The following is a 15,945-nucleotide window of genomic DNA, read 5'->3' on the forward strand; positions in this document are numbered from 1 at the left end:
CATTATCGCCTATGTTGCTTTCGTTCCAATTAGTCTCGATAGGTGTAGAAACACTGTTTGTCTCATTCATATTAAATTTTTCCAATATGTTTTCGATATACCTACTCTGATGAATGAATATTGAACCATCTTCTAATCTATTAATTTCAAGTCCAAGAAAGCTCTTTACTTCTTTCGAACTCGTAATTTTGGATTCTTTATTTAAATCATCGAAGAATTTATCAATTAAAGATTCGTCTGAAGCTGCTACCAGTCCATCGTCTACGTATATGGTCATCAACATTAATTTGTCGTCTTCTGTATAAATATAAAAACAAGGATCTGCGTTACTCTGATAAAATTTTAAGTTCGAGATAAATTTTGTGAAACGTTCCGTCCAACATCTTGGAGACTGCTTTAAGCCATATAGGCTTTTTAGCAATTTACAAACCCGATTTGTACCATCATCATAACCTTTAGGTTGTTTCATATAAATATCTTCTTTCAGACTTCCATATAAGAATGCGGTTTTAATGTCGAACTGTCCGAGGTGTAAATTATTTTTGGCTGCAATACTGAGCATTAATCTAATTGTGCCAAACCGAGCAACGGGACTATATGTTTCCTTATAATCTATGCCTTCTTTCTGTGAACACCCTTTTATTACAAGTCGCGCTTTGTATCGTTCCGAGTTGTCCGGATTTAGCTTTATCGTTAAAACCCACCTATTGCTAAGTACCTTCTGATCTTTAGGTTTTTCTACAAGTATCCACGTCTTATTTTCATGGTGCGATTTCATTTCATCATTCATAGCTGTTTCCCATAACTCTTTCTTTTCGGATCTCATCGCTTCGTTAAAATCCACCGGTAATTTTTCCGCTACGTACGTTACTGGGTTACCATAAAAATCGGTTCGTTTGATCTTATCTCTATCTCTCAATTGTCTCACATTGTCGCTAGTTCCATGAGGTTGTTTTTCATGTTCACTCTCTGCACTTTCATACGTACATGCTCCATCGCTCTGCGCACTCACATCTTCGCGCTCGACAATTTTCGGTAAACTTAATTTTACGAATTTCGCATTTTCTAGTTCAGGCTTAAATATTACGTCACGGCTTAATATTACATTTTTTACTGTTGGCACGTACACTCGATACCCTCGTCCGTCATCTAAATAGCCTACCAAATATCCTTTGTTAGCCTTTTTGTCAAGTTTTGTCCTTTTCTCCGCAGGTATGTGAGCAAAGCACTCAGTACCGAAAACCCTAAACTTTTCTAAATTCGGCGGTTTCCCGTACCACAGTTCATATGGTGTTTTCTTATCATGTCTTGTCGGCCCCGTCTTATTTATGACATGTACTGCTGTGTTCATGGCTTCGGCCCATAAGAACAGCGGTAGATTTGGTTTCGAATATAGCATCGACCGACCTGCCTCTACTATTGTTCTATTTTCCCTTTCTGCGACACCATTCTGTTCAGGAGTGTATGGGACGTTAATCGTGTGCCTAATTCCCTGACTTCTTAAAAATTCTTTGACTTCTTTATTTTGGAATTCTTTCCCTCCATCACTATGAATTTCTTTAATTTTATCCTTAAATTGATTTTCAACTTCTAGGCAAAAGGTTTTTAGTTTTTCAATTACTTCTGACTTACGTCGTAAGAAGTAAATCTTTGTGAATTTTGAAAAATCATCTTTAAATGTCAGAAAATACAGTTTCTTGCCTAATGACTCGACTTCCATAGGTCCACATACATCCGTATAAATAATTTCGCGAGGTTTATTCGCCCGATTGATTTTCTCGTGAAAACTCGATCTATGCTGTTTCCCGTACGCGCAACCTTCACAGAAAAAGTTATTATCCTCTACAACTTTCATATTTGAATTCTTTAAGAATTCTTTAACATGTCTGATGTTCTGATGACATAGCCGTTCGTGCCATAACTGCAATGTGTCCGCGTTTGACTCCGCTCTATTGCTAAAATTACAAACTGACGGTATGATAACTCGCATATCTACTTTATACAAATTTCCGATAACAGAACCTCTTGCTATTATTTTCTGATTTTGTAAAAATATGCAATTGGTCCCTTCCTTTGAAATACAAAAATCTATGTCCCTTCTTGCGACAGATCTAATCGAAAACAGATTTCTTTTCATACCTGGTACGTATAGAACATCGTTCATTGTACATGTTACCCATTTGCCGTCCACAAAAGTCTACTCTGATTTTTCCTTTGCCGCACGCATCCATGAACGTACCATCGCCGATCTCTATCTTCACCGTGTTATCGAATTCTTCGAAAACGCTGAACCATTCCCGTCGTCCTGTCATGTGATCCGTAGCTCCTGAGTCGATTATCCAAACATCAGGGTTTGCCGTTTGTATCGCTGAGGTACTTCCTAATAGACCAATTCCGCTGTGATCCCGATTTTGGTTTCTAGGTTCCTGGTTGTCTCTACTGTTGCTTCTTTTGTTATTTTTAAAACAGTTTTTGCTGGTGTGGCCTTTCCTTTTGCATATAAAGCATCTAAAGCAATCCTTCTTTAGATGGCCAACTTTTCCACAGTTAAAGCAACTTGGTCCTTGTTTCTCGTATTCGCGTTTACTTGACTGCTTCTGCTGTTCCCTTTTATAATTATTACCTTTCGTTACCAGTGCCACCGATGTTTCCTGGTCGTCTTTCTTCCATCTAATTTCTTCCGTCATCAGCCTGGTACTAAGCCTGTCTAAGGTCTTCTTTTCTTCTTCTACGGAATCCCACGCACTGTGAAAATGATCGAATTTGTTTGGTAACACCGATAAAATGCGTGTTATCAGCATTTTCTCGCCAATTTCACTCCCAAGGACTTTCATCTTCGCCGCTATGAGTTCCAACTTTGATAGGTTGTAAGAGACATTTTCAGATTCTTCCCATTTAAAATCGAAGAACTGCTTCTGGACCATATTTAAATTCTCATCCGACTTCATGTCATATACTGTATTCAGCTTTTTTCACATTTCATGTGCTGTCGTGCAACATAAAAGAAGATCCAACGGTTTCTTTCCTACTGAGGTCACGATTAATTTTCTCGCTAATCGATCTGCTTTCAAAAATCTTCCACGAGCGATTTCTTTCTCCGCGCTGTTACCTGGATGACACAAATTCCCTTCACACACGTTGATCAGGTCGTCGTCTTCCTCCAAAAGTGTACGCATAACAAAACGCCACTGGAGCCAATTTTCTTCGCCGCGTAACATCTCGACCTTCGCACTTGCTGATTCCATTTTAGCACTATCCCTTATTTTACTAAGCACAACACTTTAACAATTTATTCATTTCACGTTGCTACCTTGCAATTTACAGCCCTGGGCCCATAACCTGTTGAGGTTATTCGGTGTGTAAACAGAGAAAACACGTGGATAAATTGTAAGGTAGAAAATATATTTAAATAGAAGTGTAATAAGTAAAAATACAATTTGAGCTGGTCCAGATCCGCACGCTAGCTGTGTTACCTAATAACTGAAAAACCCCGAAGCCAACGTCGCCTGTCTACTGTTTATGGCCTGACTTCGTCGCAGTCTTTTGTCTACACGCTGTCGATGGCTTCAGTGCTTGAGAAAACTAAAAAAGACCAGATGTAGAGTTTTCTTAGAAGTGGTAACCACTTCAACACGTGCCATTGTTTTCGTAAATTTTTGATATTATAGCTTCATAAATTTCTCCATCCTCTGAGTATATTGCACGATAAGGTGCTCCTATGATCCATTTCTATAGAGAAAAGATGTGTATACAAATAAATATAAGTAAATAGCAAAATAAAATAATTTGCTTCTTAATCAATATATTTAATAATATTCTGTATCAAATTTGTAATATTCTATCAAAATCACAACCTTGTGTAATTTACTTGCGTGTTTAGGCTGCTTAAGATTTTGTGGGTTTTCTTTCGGTTGAGAATTTCCAACATCCATTCCCATTCGCTTGATAACTTCTTCTTTTGCTAAATTTATTGCTTTATCATATGCTTCTATTAATGCACTATCATCCCAAACATTATCATTGGCTGTGTCTGTATCCTTTTGAGATAGCAAATTATACGTTATTAATATTGATACAAGTATTTTATTATCAAACTATTGCAAATTATCATATATGTCATTTTTCAAAAATTGACTAAAAGGTAGTGGATACTGTTAATTACTATTTTGCTAAAATCTTGTACTAAAATAATGTTAAAACCATTACGTTTCCATTACCATACATACGTTTCCATTACCATACATACGTTTCCATTTCCTCGTATAAAAAGAACATTCATATCATCTGCCATTTTAAAATAACATCATTTAAATATTGAATTTGCTTCTGAAATATTAATTTGTCTCATTTCTTTAACTCTAACACATTGTAAACAATGATGACATTATACCAACTATAATACTAAAAATCTATTCCCCATTCATTCGAAAGGTTATTTTTTGAAGCAAGGTTAACATTGAATGTTCCCAAACTTCAATAACTGTATTTTACTTTCTTTACAATATCTAACAATATATTAGAATACTATAAAAAAATATTGTATGCACAAGAAACTGTTTATAGCGAAATAGCAAAAGAATTAATCACATATTATAACTAAAACGAGATTGTTAAGTAGATTATATTATACTGCATATGCGTTAGTGTTTCAGCTGGTAAATATAGTTTTTATATCTGAAGATAAATAAGATTTAATTCTATAAAATTGCATAATGAATTATACATCTATCTATTACTATTCGTATTTCCCCTTAGTTGTATGTTGTCAATAGCATCAATCACGAACATATAAATAAATATAGAAGAAACCGTTCGGAAATGGAAAGGGAAAAATGAACATGGAAGACAAGAAAGTTTTCTTCAGGTTTAGCGTATGCGTGATACGCTTTGAATGTCTCAGATAAAGATAAAGATACTCTGCTCATTTCTATTTGTTCCGCAGAACGAGAAATTTGTTGTCTTTCATATTGGTTTTTACGATTCAATTTTTGGGCAGTTTTCCCTAGCGAGTGTCGGTCCCTGTTTGATATAACCAGACCATAATTTATACAGATATGTATTATAGATATATATTTGTAAAACTGAAATCAGATGAAATAAATGTTGCCTGAGGTTTTAAACGTTTAATAAAAACAATATTTCATTTGGAAAAAATGTAAGATATGTAAAATTACACATTGATCATTTTGCTGGTCTTGTATCATAAAACGTGTGGCCCGAAGAGCACGTGTCCGGTAGGGATACGTCACTTGTGTTAGGAATCGTTTTATAACCTATCACAGTAAAGGAACGTCCCAGTATAGCAGCCGAAGAATGCCGTGAAAGTTTTTGTACAAAGTACAATTGATCTACAATTGATATTTTCCGCAATACTTATCTGGTGTTCGGTCAGGGTGTCCCATACTCATGATATTTATGACAGTGGAATGGCGTTAGTAAATCAATTACAAAAATTTTCGAGATCAATTCTCGGTATTGCATCAAATTATTCAAAATATACAAGCAACACAACGTTGCCCTTTTTGCAGGCAACAAGAGGAATATCGACCACGCAACCACTTTCAGAAAAACAAGAGTAAGTGATACAAATTTTCTTGTGCTTTCCTTCTTTTTTTAATAGAATTTCAGTACTTACCTTCCAATATAAAATTGGTGTCAAAATAATAATGCTAATAATAATGTCTAAGAAATTTTTCTCTTTGTAGGAGTATAACATCTAGAAAAATAACATAGTATTAATAGAATAGTATTAATAAGAACAACATTGACAGTGAACAACTAAAAATATAACACTGTTATAAATATATGATATACGAATTTTATTTATGTATTATTAAGACAAGTATATCTTATTTTTAAATTATTTCTATTATCATAAGTGATACATATAATTAAGGTATAATTAAGAGAAGATTAATTGAAGAAACACAAAAAATAAAGAAAATAATTATATTGAGATAATTTTTATCTTTCATAAATATTATTTTCAGAGTAAATATAACGTTTGTTAAAGCAAGTGGAGAGAGAATCAAAGCAAAAGGGAAAGTTGGAGATACTATATTAGACATAGTAGTAAATGATGAATTTGATTTAGATGGATATGGTATGTTTTAAAGAAGCGTAATTTACTTAATTTAAAATAAATAATTTTGAGGTAGAAAATATTTGAAAATTTTCATTTTTATCAAGTTTAATATTCTTATTATTTTTAACTTTTGATACTTTATTATATAAGTATGTTGTAATCTTAAAATATAATTGATATAGGTGCTTGTGAAGGAACATTAACTTGTAGTACGTGCCATTTAATATTTTCGAAAGAAGTTTATGATGCACTTCCTGACAAACCAACAGATGAAGAATTAGACATGTTGGATTTAGCATATGAATTAACAGATACGTTAGTTCATAATAATCAGTATCAAATCATTCACATTATTAATTCTATTACCTTTTAATATTTTATAAAGTGAATTTTTCTATTTAAATTTATGTAAAAACAGGTAGTATTGGGTATTTCGAAATCTGCATCTCAATGTAGAATTTCAAATCGCTATTTCTGAATACTACGAAACTGAAATTATAATAAATTTTCATAGTTTTTTATTTATGACCCTATAATCATTACAAATCTATGTTGGAATTAGCATATTTACAATGTTGATTTTCAAATGGATAAATAGAAATCTTATTGTGTATTAGTATTAATTTGTATAGCAATAAATATATTTATTGACATATTCAGTTATATAATATTTAATTTCAGGTCACGGCTAGGCTGTCAAATAGTAATGTCTAAGGAACTAGATGGAATTGAGGTAAGAGTTCCATCAACAATTAATGATGCAAGAGCATAACTGAAATTATCTATAGGTTTTTGAAAATTTGTATACAATGTTGTACATCTCTTGTTAAAAAACCCTTGTTATAATTATTAAAATATTGGTATTAAAAAAATATAATAAAGAATCTTGTGTTTAAATGTGAAGCTTATATATATACATATGTTATAGTATAATTGCAATTTTGATATTTGTACATTGCCATTGTAAAAAGCCTATCCAATTATGAAGAAAATATATCTTTTATTTTTAATATACAGGGTGTCAATTTTAAAACGTTCATCTAAATTATTTTCGTTACTATTAAAGATAAGAAGAAATTACTAAGGAAGACTTAAATGGTTTTAAGATGTGTACTTGGTTATGATAAAAAAGACTCTTGTGGAATAAATTTTGCAACTTCTGAAAGATTAGATAAAAGCTTAGAACCTAAAAAATAATTTGAAATTAATTTCGTTTAGATATACTGTTTGATTTCTTAGCTATGGGCAAGTTTAAAAGATCATCAAACTCATGGTCAACAAAACAACAGAAATGTACATGCAATGCTTTTTCGTTTCACAACAAGTTATCTGACACTATCATCATTTTCGTGGCACATGCAACATTATCGATTCAGTATAGTAATGTTTTGGATTAAAACAAATGTCTCGACATTGGAGCAAAATATTTCAACCTTTAAGGACTAAAATTAAAACTTATGAGTTTGTTTATAATTTTAATAGATTTTATTAATATTGTGTTTACTGGTTTATTAATTACAAGAAAGTTTGTAAAAGACTGAAGTTTTACGTAAAAAGTACAAATATTCTTTCAACAAAATTAGTCAAATCACATCATTATTTATACATATTGTATATAAATAAAATATGCGGATATATTACTTTACCCTAGAATTAAAATTCAATAATATTGAAGAATCTTATTTATTCAGATTTTGTACATTATCGCTTCTAACCTCGGATAATAGAACAACAAATTAAATATTTTTAAACAAAAAAACTTTGTTCCTTTGTTTGATTTCCCTTGCTCGCGTTTCTTAACTACTTAGATATAAAATACTTACGTTTTCGAAAATTCATACTTCACAAGCTACTAAACGCTTTATCTGTTCAGAATAATTTATTGTTTTCTTAACTAGGTACATACCAAATACATCTATTAAGTTGGTATTTCTCATAATTACCAGTACATAAAGCTAAAACACTTTTGTACTATGCTTGTTATACATGGATCTAACAAATAATTTAACTTGTGTATTGTCGTTTGTATATTTTGTTACGTGTAAAATATTCTATTTCTACACTACTTACAAATTCGATAAAGTGTACATTACACATCGTGAAATTTACATATTTTCACTTGGTTACCCTGCCCAATTCGAATATAATTCAGAACGTATGTGCTATATTTATATATTCTGCATTTGTTTTGTATATTATGTACACTGATCTGATCTTTGTAAACGCGAGTTTTACGATATTAATGAGAAATTTGCCAATTTAATGGAAGTTGTTAATTTTTTCTGGCACGTTTCACGTTAGCAGACATGTTTCTTAAGTTACAGTCGAAAAGTGTTTTTATGTAAAAGAATAGGAATGATCAAGTTATTTTAAGATGACAAGATATTTCACGTTTTCTATTTAAATATAGCGTTAAATTTTAATTCCGTCAATTCGTATATACTCATACATCGAATTTCCTTTTCTCATGTCATTTCTTTTCTTTCATTTCACATTTAATTACAAAGATAAAGTGTAAGTACGTTCCTCATAAAATTAATATCAAATGTCGCAAAATATACAAAAGTAAACTAAGAAGAGGGGTACATATTATTACACAAACTGTCGTTCATATTGCATATGTACATATGCAGTATAAAAACAATACTTTTTAGTTTTTAATCTCTTGTTTAAATAATCCTAATATCTAAATTTGTATCGGTCATTGATTCGATATAACTGCGTTTATTGGAAGTAATTAAGCTATAGCCTGCGCACAAGAGAAGAAGGAACAAACACGTATAGTATACACGCTTAAATAACAAAATTAAGTCAGTTTACGTTCAATGTGAACTTGATCAAAGTTCCAGTCTCGAATTATAGAGTTTCTTACTATCAGTTTACAAAATTCGATATTACGATTATGTACCGTATTTGAAAAACATAAAATGCTTTGTTCAATTTTAAATAAAACTAATATTTACCAAAGCGAATACGAAAAAAATGTTATCATCAAACTCAATTTTCAGTTATCAAACTTAATCCAGCACAAATACAAATGTTATTCGTGCTTTTTTACTTTTACTACTTTTCAACTCTCTATAGTTCGAGATTTGAGTTCCGCTAACTTTCTTTCTACTGCGCATGCGCAACAGGAAAACTTGAATTACACGTAATAGTAAAAAATTCGAAAATCTTATCCTTTCGTGGCAGCGAAAGTAACCTAGGACTAGAGGTTCCATAACATTAATAATAATAAGGCAATAATATTAATATTAATAATAATGTAATCAAGTACTACTAACAATATTAATAATAATAATAATAGTATGGTAATGGCAAGATACAGGCGGGTATAAATTAATCATTCCTTTCGTAATATCTACGACGTCTTCGGGATATTCTTTAGAAATTACTTTATTTCTGGTCAATATTCATTAACGAGCAACTTTTCTCTCTGTTTCTTATCACGATTTTTTTCACTTCATCACAATTGTACCGTTAGAAATTATTCAAAACATTGTTAAAATGTCCATGAAATATATGCAATTGCCGTATTGAATAAGCGAGTAATGAAGTTGCTGTTTCACTGAATAAAAGTGAAATCTCCAATGCGTGTGCTCAAGTATATAAGTTAAAAAAAGATTGGTACATCAATGCCTATTATTCTTAATCAATATTCATCATTTAACAATTAGGACCGAATTTTTACAAACCAACTCTAAACCACGACCCAATTTACAAATAAAAAGATCGATGTGTAAATTAACTATCAACTATTAATCTCCAATCCTATGTGAAGATATAATGTTCGGACCAAATTTCTAAACTAACGTGGACAATTCATGCGGACTATTGGTGGTTGCTGCGCTACTTAGATCCAATGTGGCAGCCGGAAGACCAGGATTGACGCTGCCGGTTGCTTCCCGTGGCAAATGCTGCGATCTATTTAGCTTATTTCCAGGACTCGGTGGCGATCTATCTGCTGGTATATCCGGTGGCGTAACCACGTTTCTGTGTCCGCTCACGTTCAGATGATTGTGCGTCGCCGCGATCGGAGCTGGCGATGAGAGCAACAAGGGCGGTGGAGACATTGACACGTGTCGATGATGATGATGGTGATGATAATGTTGGTACTGTGCAGCTCGGCCGTGCGTTGCGTGGCTGGTATTTAGTTGGTTCGTCACGGGCCCGACTTTCGTTGGGCAGCCAGCATGGTGGATGGTTAACGGGCCACGTAGTTGTTGTTGCTGTTGTAGCTGGGGCTGGTTCTGGTGCTGTTGCAGCTGCTGCTGACGCTGCAGCTGTACCGCCGCTTCGCACTGTTCGCGCGCTAACGCCTTCACGGCATTCGTCTTCTCCTACGAAATAAGAATGATAGGTTAGGTTGTAGTCAGGGGCCATAACAAATTAAAAAAGTTATAATATAAGAATTTACATTTTAGTTGAAATGATTCTAGTTACGAATAAGTATTAAAGATGATTCAAATCTTTTTCGTTACCGATAACCATGGTGAAAACTCTTTTGGATTACTTTCAGCCATTGTCAATCTTATTGTCAATACTACATGCTTGAAGTAGAAGGAGGGGTACAGAGAAAAAGACTTTTTCTCAGCAAATATAATCGTTACTCAATTATTTTGTTCAACAGTTTTACAAATCTCCCAAAAATAAACGAGAATACGAAAATACACTGAATATCGTGTGTATGGTTATTTATAAAATCCCCTTGAAATAGTTGCGATCGCGGATCACATAAACAAACGAACCTGTCATTCTACAGAGTATCTTTTTCGGTGAAATTATGCAAACGTAAATGTAACTTCGGTAGAACTCCTCGAGAACTTGTAAGCTTATATGACTCTGACCCAACCAGTCCATTCTAAAGTGTATAATTTATAAAAGGGGATTATATTAATACGCGGAGGATGTGGTAGGTGGTAAGTTTTGCATATGAATGTTTGTTGATACAACGAATGGTTAAATGGAGGTTTTCATGAATGTGATAAGGACTAGATCGAATGTTTTAACACTTATAACTAGAATGCGTATTTTTATACAAGTTTGTAGTTTTACGAACATAATCAAAGAAATAAAATTTTCATCGAGATTTGTTTTCTTATATACGTATATTTTAGCGCATTTTATGCATTTTGCGCCATTTGCGTACTTTTCAATTTCGCACGAACGTATAAAGATCAGCAATATAATTATAACGCTTCTTAAAAATGTGAAAAATCCTGGTTTCCTAAAAGCTTGCAATTGATTTCAGAAAAATTTTTATGAACTCTACCAGATAAATTATGGTAACTCTGAAAAACAAAATTTCACGATAAAATGATTTCCGGGTAAAATACACATAAAAGATGATTTAGACGTGTTTGAACGTGTTCGTTTTCTTTTTTAATAGCGATATGTTCTTACCCTCTGCCACACGAAGACGTTATGGACCATTGCGCATCCACAAAACACGATGCCAAGGCCTATGAAAACCGACGTAACGATTGCCGGTGTGACACCAATTACCTCTCAGAGAAAAGACATCGACTCCCGACTGTTGGACGCCAACGCCGCGACGCATCTTAGTCCCCATCAGAGATAAGGCCCCAACCCCGACTTTCGGACTCCTTGGAATCCACACCAAACTCCCCAACATCCCCAAGCCAGGGTGTATATAAGCCGAGACTTCACCCAGCCCGGGGAGTTCTCGTTCTAGTTGCTGTTCTTGTACAACACCCCTTTCTCTGTTCAACGTTATTCTACTGTAAGTGCCAAAGTCATAATAAAGTTCGATAAAAGAGAATTAATAGTTGGGCTACGACTCAGCTTTCTTTTCTCTCGCAACCCAAGTATCCATTTTACGTGACACCGGCGTCGAATGAAACTGGATGAATGTATACAATATCATACCTGAAAGCATTGTTAGAGGATCATTATAACACGTATGCCATAACAAGCGGGACAAAGAATCAGCGCAAATACATATTCTCAATACATATAATTCTCGAAGCGTAAACTATATACATATGCTTTTCATTGAAATTTTCAATACTAGTCGCAAATTATTTTTCAATTAATTTATTATTTAAGTCTTTATATATCAATTCTCGACGAATAAATTACTTAAATTATAGAGAATCTATCTTCAGACAATAGAGAATTCAATATTTTTGGTCGTTAAGTAATTTACAAATTTCTAAAACGATTACGTTCGAAGTTTTGGACAGTATTTGAAGTTTCTAACATGACATTAAAAAAAATAAATAAATTTTATGATATAATTAAAAAAACATTGTAGTCTATCATAATTTCTATTCCGTCAAATTTATTAAAACGCAGTTTTCTTCTGAACAGAGTCAAAATGTCCGTCTTGAATCGAGTTCAACAGCTTAACGATTGATCGAGCGAATGATAGCTGTGTAAACTAGCATGACACAACGTAAACTTTAGATTAGATCTCGATCCATCCACCAGCCGTATTCATGCATGACATGAATATTCTGTTTCAGCTCTTTATAAATTAATCTGTTAAAACTTCCCTAAAAGACGATCATTTTTTATTTTTCTAAGAAAAATAATGACTATTCGGCGTTAAAATTAACTTTATTTCCATTGGATTTCTAAACTGATTTCATACACTCAGAGATAGTTCACAGTATCTTTTAGATTCATGCCTGAATTCAAGAAAAATTAAACGTATAACTTATGTACTAGTATCTTTCAAAAGGTTAAAGTTGACAGAATTGAAGGAATTGGTTCTTACCAGTTAGAAAGACGGGAATGCTAATGAAAAACCCTCCGACAGCACATATCCGGCTGATGGATGATTTTTGCAGGTACTTGTTACTCCTGAAACAGACAAAATTTGAAGTGAAAGTCAGTTTCACGATTCTATGATAATTGAGCGAAATATAAAGGAACCAGTTTTTTGTTTAACAGCCAAGAATCTTTCAAAAATTCTACTGTAATTGATACTTCAAATATATTTAGTCAGACAAAGGATAATCATAATCGCAACGTTAATCTTAACTTTAATTCAAGGATCAAACAGTATCATTATACATATAAAAGTAAACATAAAGTCTATCCACATTATTGTTATTATTATTATTATTATTATTATATGTTATTCTATAATTGATTTTTATTTCTTTATTATCAATATTATTCTATTTTCTATAATGATTCAATTATAGATCTTATTTTTTGTCAATCATATTTCACTGAAAAGATCACTTTGAAAATAATCTAATAGTAAAAAATGAAAACTAATCTTTTTCTACCTTGTCTTCATTTTTTACAAACTCTGTCCACCGCCGTAAACCTATTAAATGCATGAAACGACAAAGCAAAGCTGCTTCACATAATTCCCCGCTCACGCAGTGTGAATCAGCTCACGACCGCAAACGATACTGCTAATTTCCAGCGACCACGAACGATTTCACCGTAATTGCCGGTGTGAAATTTACCAATACGTGCTCGAATTGGTCAATAATGGATAGAGCGCTCTTGCACACATTAATCTACCAACAAATAATATTGACTCAATTGAACAACAGCGCATAGATTAACGGACAAACCGCATGTTCCAAACAGATTTACAATCACGGCAGAAAATACATGCCGTTATAGATGTTTCCTGGTTAAGATTAATTTCCACGCGTTAAGAACATTGTAACCGGAATCTAGGAAGAACTAGCACTTCCTGGAATAATACTATTGTGTCCTCGATGAATGTCTCTCCGCAATGCCCTCGAGTGAGTTGTTTTTGTCTTTGGTCGTACGACGTCCGGGATGAGAATTCGGGGAACGGTTTTGCGCTGCTTTAATACTCGCACAACCATCCATCCATGGGACTGCATCTTTTTAGGAGGACCAGTGATTAATCTTTTCCCACTCATTTTCATCTCTAATTTCTCATGAGGCTAAGATTCCTGCATCTTTTATCATAATAATTTATTAATACTGTTAATAAATTGAGACAATTTTACACGTCGTATTTTGCGTTATAAGATGACTTGTAATTTGTAAAATTTACCTGTAAAATTCCTTTGTTTGTTTTACCGAAGCAATAGTTGGCATTTCTATACAATAATAATTTGTTAATACTAATAATTTGTAAGGTTATCATGTTATCATTCTTCTAATGGATAGTATATTATTGAAACTTTTTTAATATTGAAACGCGATATTTTTTTGGAGAAGAAGTGCATAGTAATAAAGAGTTGAATTCTACGGACGTAAAAAGTGGACATAACATTTTCTGTACATGGAGTCGTCTGGCCTAAACATTTTATGATTTCCGGGCAAAATACAGACGAATCCAGCGCTGATTTTAAAGCAGCTTCATCCAAATAAGCCACAATAAGAAATTCCCACGAAACAGTTGCGTTCATCCCCTTTCGAGGTCGCCGACCTCTTTGAATGCGTTTCAAGAGCGTCGTACCAATGAAACTTCGAGTTCTAAACTAATTTCTCGGCCTTTTGCGTTAAATTTAACCTTCCGCTTTAGTGTATTTCGGACGAGCTCCTATTTTACGCTTTCGTCGACTTCACCAACGTAACACGCAGCATCCGCAAGTAAAACTGTCTCTTAAATTTGATGTGACACCAATACACGACGAGAAGAATCACAATGCCATTTTTATTCCACTTCGTTAATTTTTCGTCGTAAGGTTTAGCTGTAAATAGGATTAAGAAAATTTAGATTAACGAGGAATTTAAAATTGATCTGTTAAATCAACAATTTCCATTAGTTGTCAATAGATTTTATAAGCCTCAGATTACTGAGAAATTATACACATTGCAAAATATTTACCATTGGTTACCCACGCTGCACGTAAATTTGATCAATCTACCAATGCACTAACACTGCAATAAATTTCTATTGCAACATTCCACGCTCCTTTGCCGCACCTTAAACTCCTCGCTAGATTTATTCCACCTTAAAGTGTCACATAACTCCTACGACACCGATATCAAATCTTAAACTCCACCAAATTCCAGAGAAACTTGATTTCGTCGAAAGTAAGAGATTAAACTTAAAAAGCAATTTATTTCATCTTTAAACTATCCCAAACTTCTTAAATATAATTTATATATATAAAATATTATACACTTATTGTGTGCATTATATATTTCAAGAACTTTGCAATAAAAAATAAAACTTATTACATTTAAGATATGGTTATATCGCACAGGCTCGAATATGATAAAGAGGTTAAATAAATGTCTCGAATCTCCGCAACAAACTCACACAAACCACCTAAAACACGTATACACAATGTGCATTCACTACGAACTCGACTCCCATTCCCTGTCAAAATCACAGGCATGCAGAGTCAATTTCACTGCTCGAGCTAGTTGAATAGGGAAGAAGGTCGAGAGCTGGAGTGAAGGAGCATAGTTGGTAAAGAATCGCGTGCCGCCGCGCCATTAAGATCAAGCCCACGATCTCAACAATAAATATTAGACGGTTCTCTGACCTGCATTTCGCGTGCGACTCGGAACGATTCAAAAACGCGTAAATTTCCCATGAGTCGAATCAAACGTTCGCGATTTATCGCATTTAGGTTATATCGATATTGTCCACGAGTGGAGGCATTCAAACACAGATTGCTTTGTGTCACTCTATCGTAACTGCCCGTAATACATGATAATTTAATTTCGAATTCTTTCGAATATATGCACGTAACGAAAAATTTGTATTGGTTAGTCAATTGCAGACCAACCAGTTGTTAGCCAGTGAAAATAATGTAGATAATAATAGTGAAGAATTAGCTCGAGAAGAGTAAACAAACAAGGCGTCTTAGTAAAAGGCACAATGTAGGTCCGCAAAGTGGTGGGATTTCGGCGCATGCGCATTGTTTCGCATCAACTTA

The 15,945-nt window shown here is 33.4% G+C and overlaps 4 protein-coding genes across 13 annotated transcripts in view; 1 reads left to right on the forward strand and 3 right to left on the reverse strand.

The window, feature by feature from the left end:
• Window positions 1-15,945, reverse strand: part of LOC143302951 (venom serine protease Bi-VSP-like) — a 72,102-nt gene that overhangs the window by 22,578 nt on the left and 33,579 nt on the right. The window lies entirely within an intron of this gene.
• Window positions 3,382-9,101, reverse strand: LOC117163573 (survival motor neuron protein-like). 5 transcript variants are annotated; one of them, XM_076620210.1, is made up of 4 exons: window positions 7,909-9,101; window positions 5,636-5,716; window positions 3,855-4,037; window positions 3,382-3,729 (listed from the first exon to the last, which is right to left on the reverse strand). In XM_076620210.1, the coding sequence occupies exons 2-4, from the start codon at window positions 5,714-5,716 to the stop codon at window positions 3,628-3,630; spliced, it is 366 nt and encodes a 121-aa protein (XP_076476325.1). In that variant the 5' UTR covers window positions 7,909-9,101; the 3' UTR covers window positions 3,382-3,627. The 5 variants fall into 5 exon arrangements, with proteins under 5 accessions (XP_076476325.1, XP_076476327.1, XP_076476326.1 ...); XM_076620212.1 differs by lacking the exons at window positions 5,636-5,716; window positions 7,909-9,101 and adding an exon at window positions 5,175-5,291; XM_076620211.1 differs by lacking the exons at window positions 5,636-5,716; window positions 7,909-9,101 and adding an exon at window positions 4,247-4,717.
• Window positions 5,427-11,666, forward strand: LOC117163792 (adrenodoxin-like protein 2, mitochondrial). 5 transcript variants are annotated; one of them, XM_076620202.1, is made up of 5 exons: window positions 5,427-5,575; window positions 5,991-6,103; window positions 6,268-6,400; window positions 6,767-6,818; window positions 11,475-11,666. In XM_076620202.1, exons 1-5 carry the CDS (start codon window positions 5,427-5,429, stop codon window positions 11,664-11,666), a joined length of 639 nt encoding a protein of 212 aa, XP_076476317.1. The 5 variants fall into 5 exon arrangements, with proteins under 5 accessions (XP_076476317.1, XP_076476319.1, XP_076476320.1 ...); XM_076620204.1 differs by lacking the exon at window positions 11,475-11,666 and adding an exon at window positions 7,103-7,478; XM_076620205.1 differs by lacking the exon at window positions 11,475-11,666 and having other exon boundaries at window positions 6,268-6,503; window positions 6,767-7,097.
• LOC117164295 (uncharacterized) lies at window positions 9,334-11,618 on the reverse strand. 2 transcript variants are annotated; one of them, XM_033347249.2, is made up of 2 exons: window positions 11,489-11,618; window positions 9,334-10,425 (listed from the first exon to the last, which is right to left on the reverse strand). In XM_033347249.2, the coding sequence occupies exons 1-2, from the start codon at window positions 11,516-11,518 to the stop codon at window positions 9,889-9,891; spliced, it is 567 nt and encodes a 188-aa protein (XP_033203140.2). In that variant the 5' UTR covers window positions 11,519-11,618; the 3' UTR covers window positions 9,334-9,888. The 2 variants fall into 2 exon arrangements, with proteins under 2 accessions (XP_033203140.2, XP_076476322.1); XM_076620207.1 differs by lacking the exon at window positions 11,489-11,618 and adding an exon at window positions 10,567-11,129.

This window comes from Bombus vancouverensis, chromosome 7 (assembly GCF_051014615.1).
Source record: "Bombus vancouverensis nearcticus chromosome 7, iyBomVanc1_principal, whole genome shotgun sequence".
NCBI classification, from domain to species: Eukaryota; Metazoa; Arthropoda; class Insecta; order Hymenoptera; family Apidae; genus Bombus; species Bombus vancouverensis.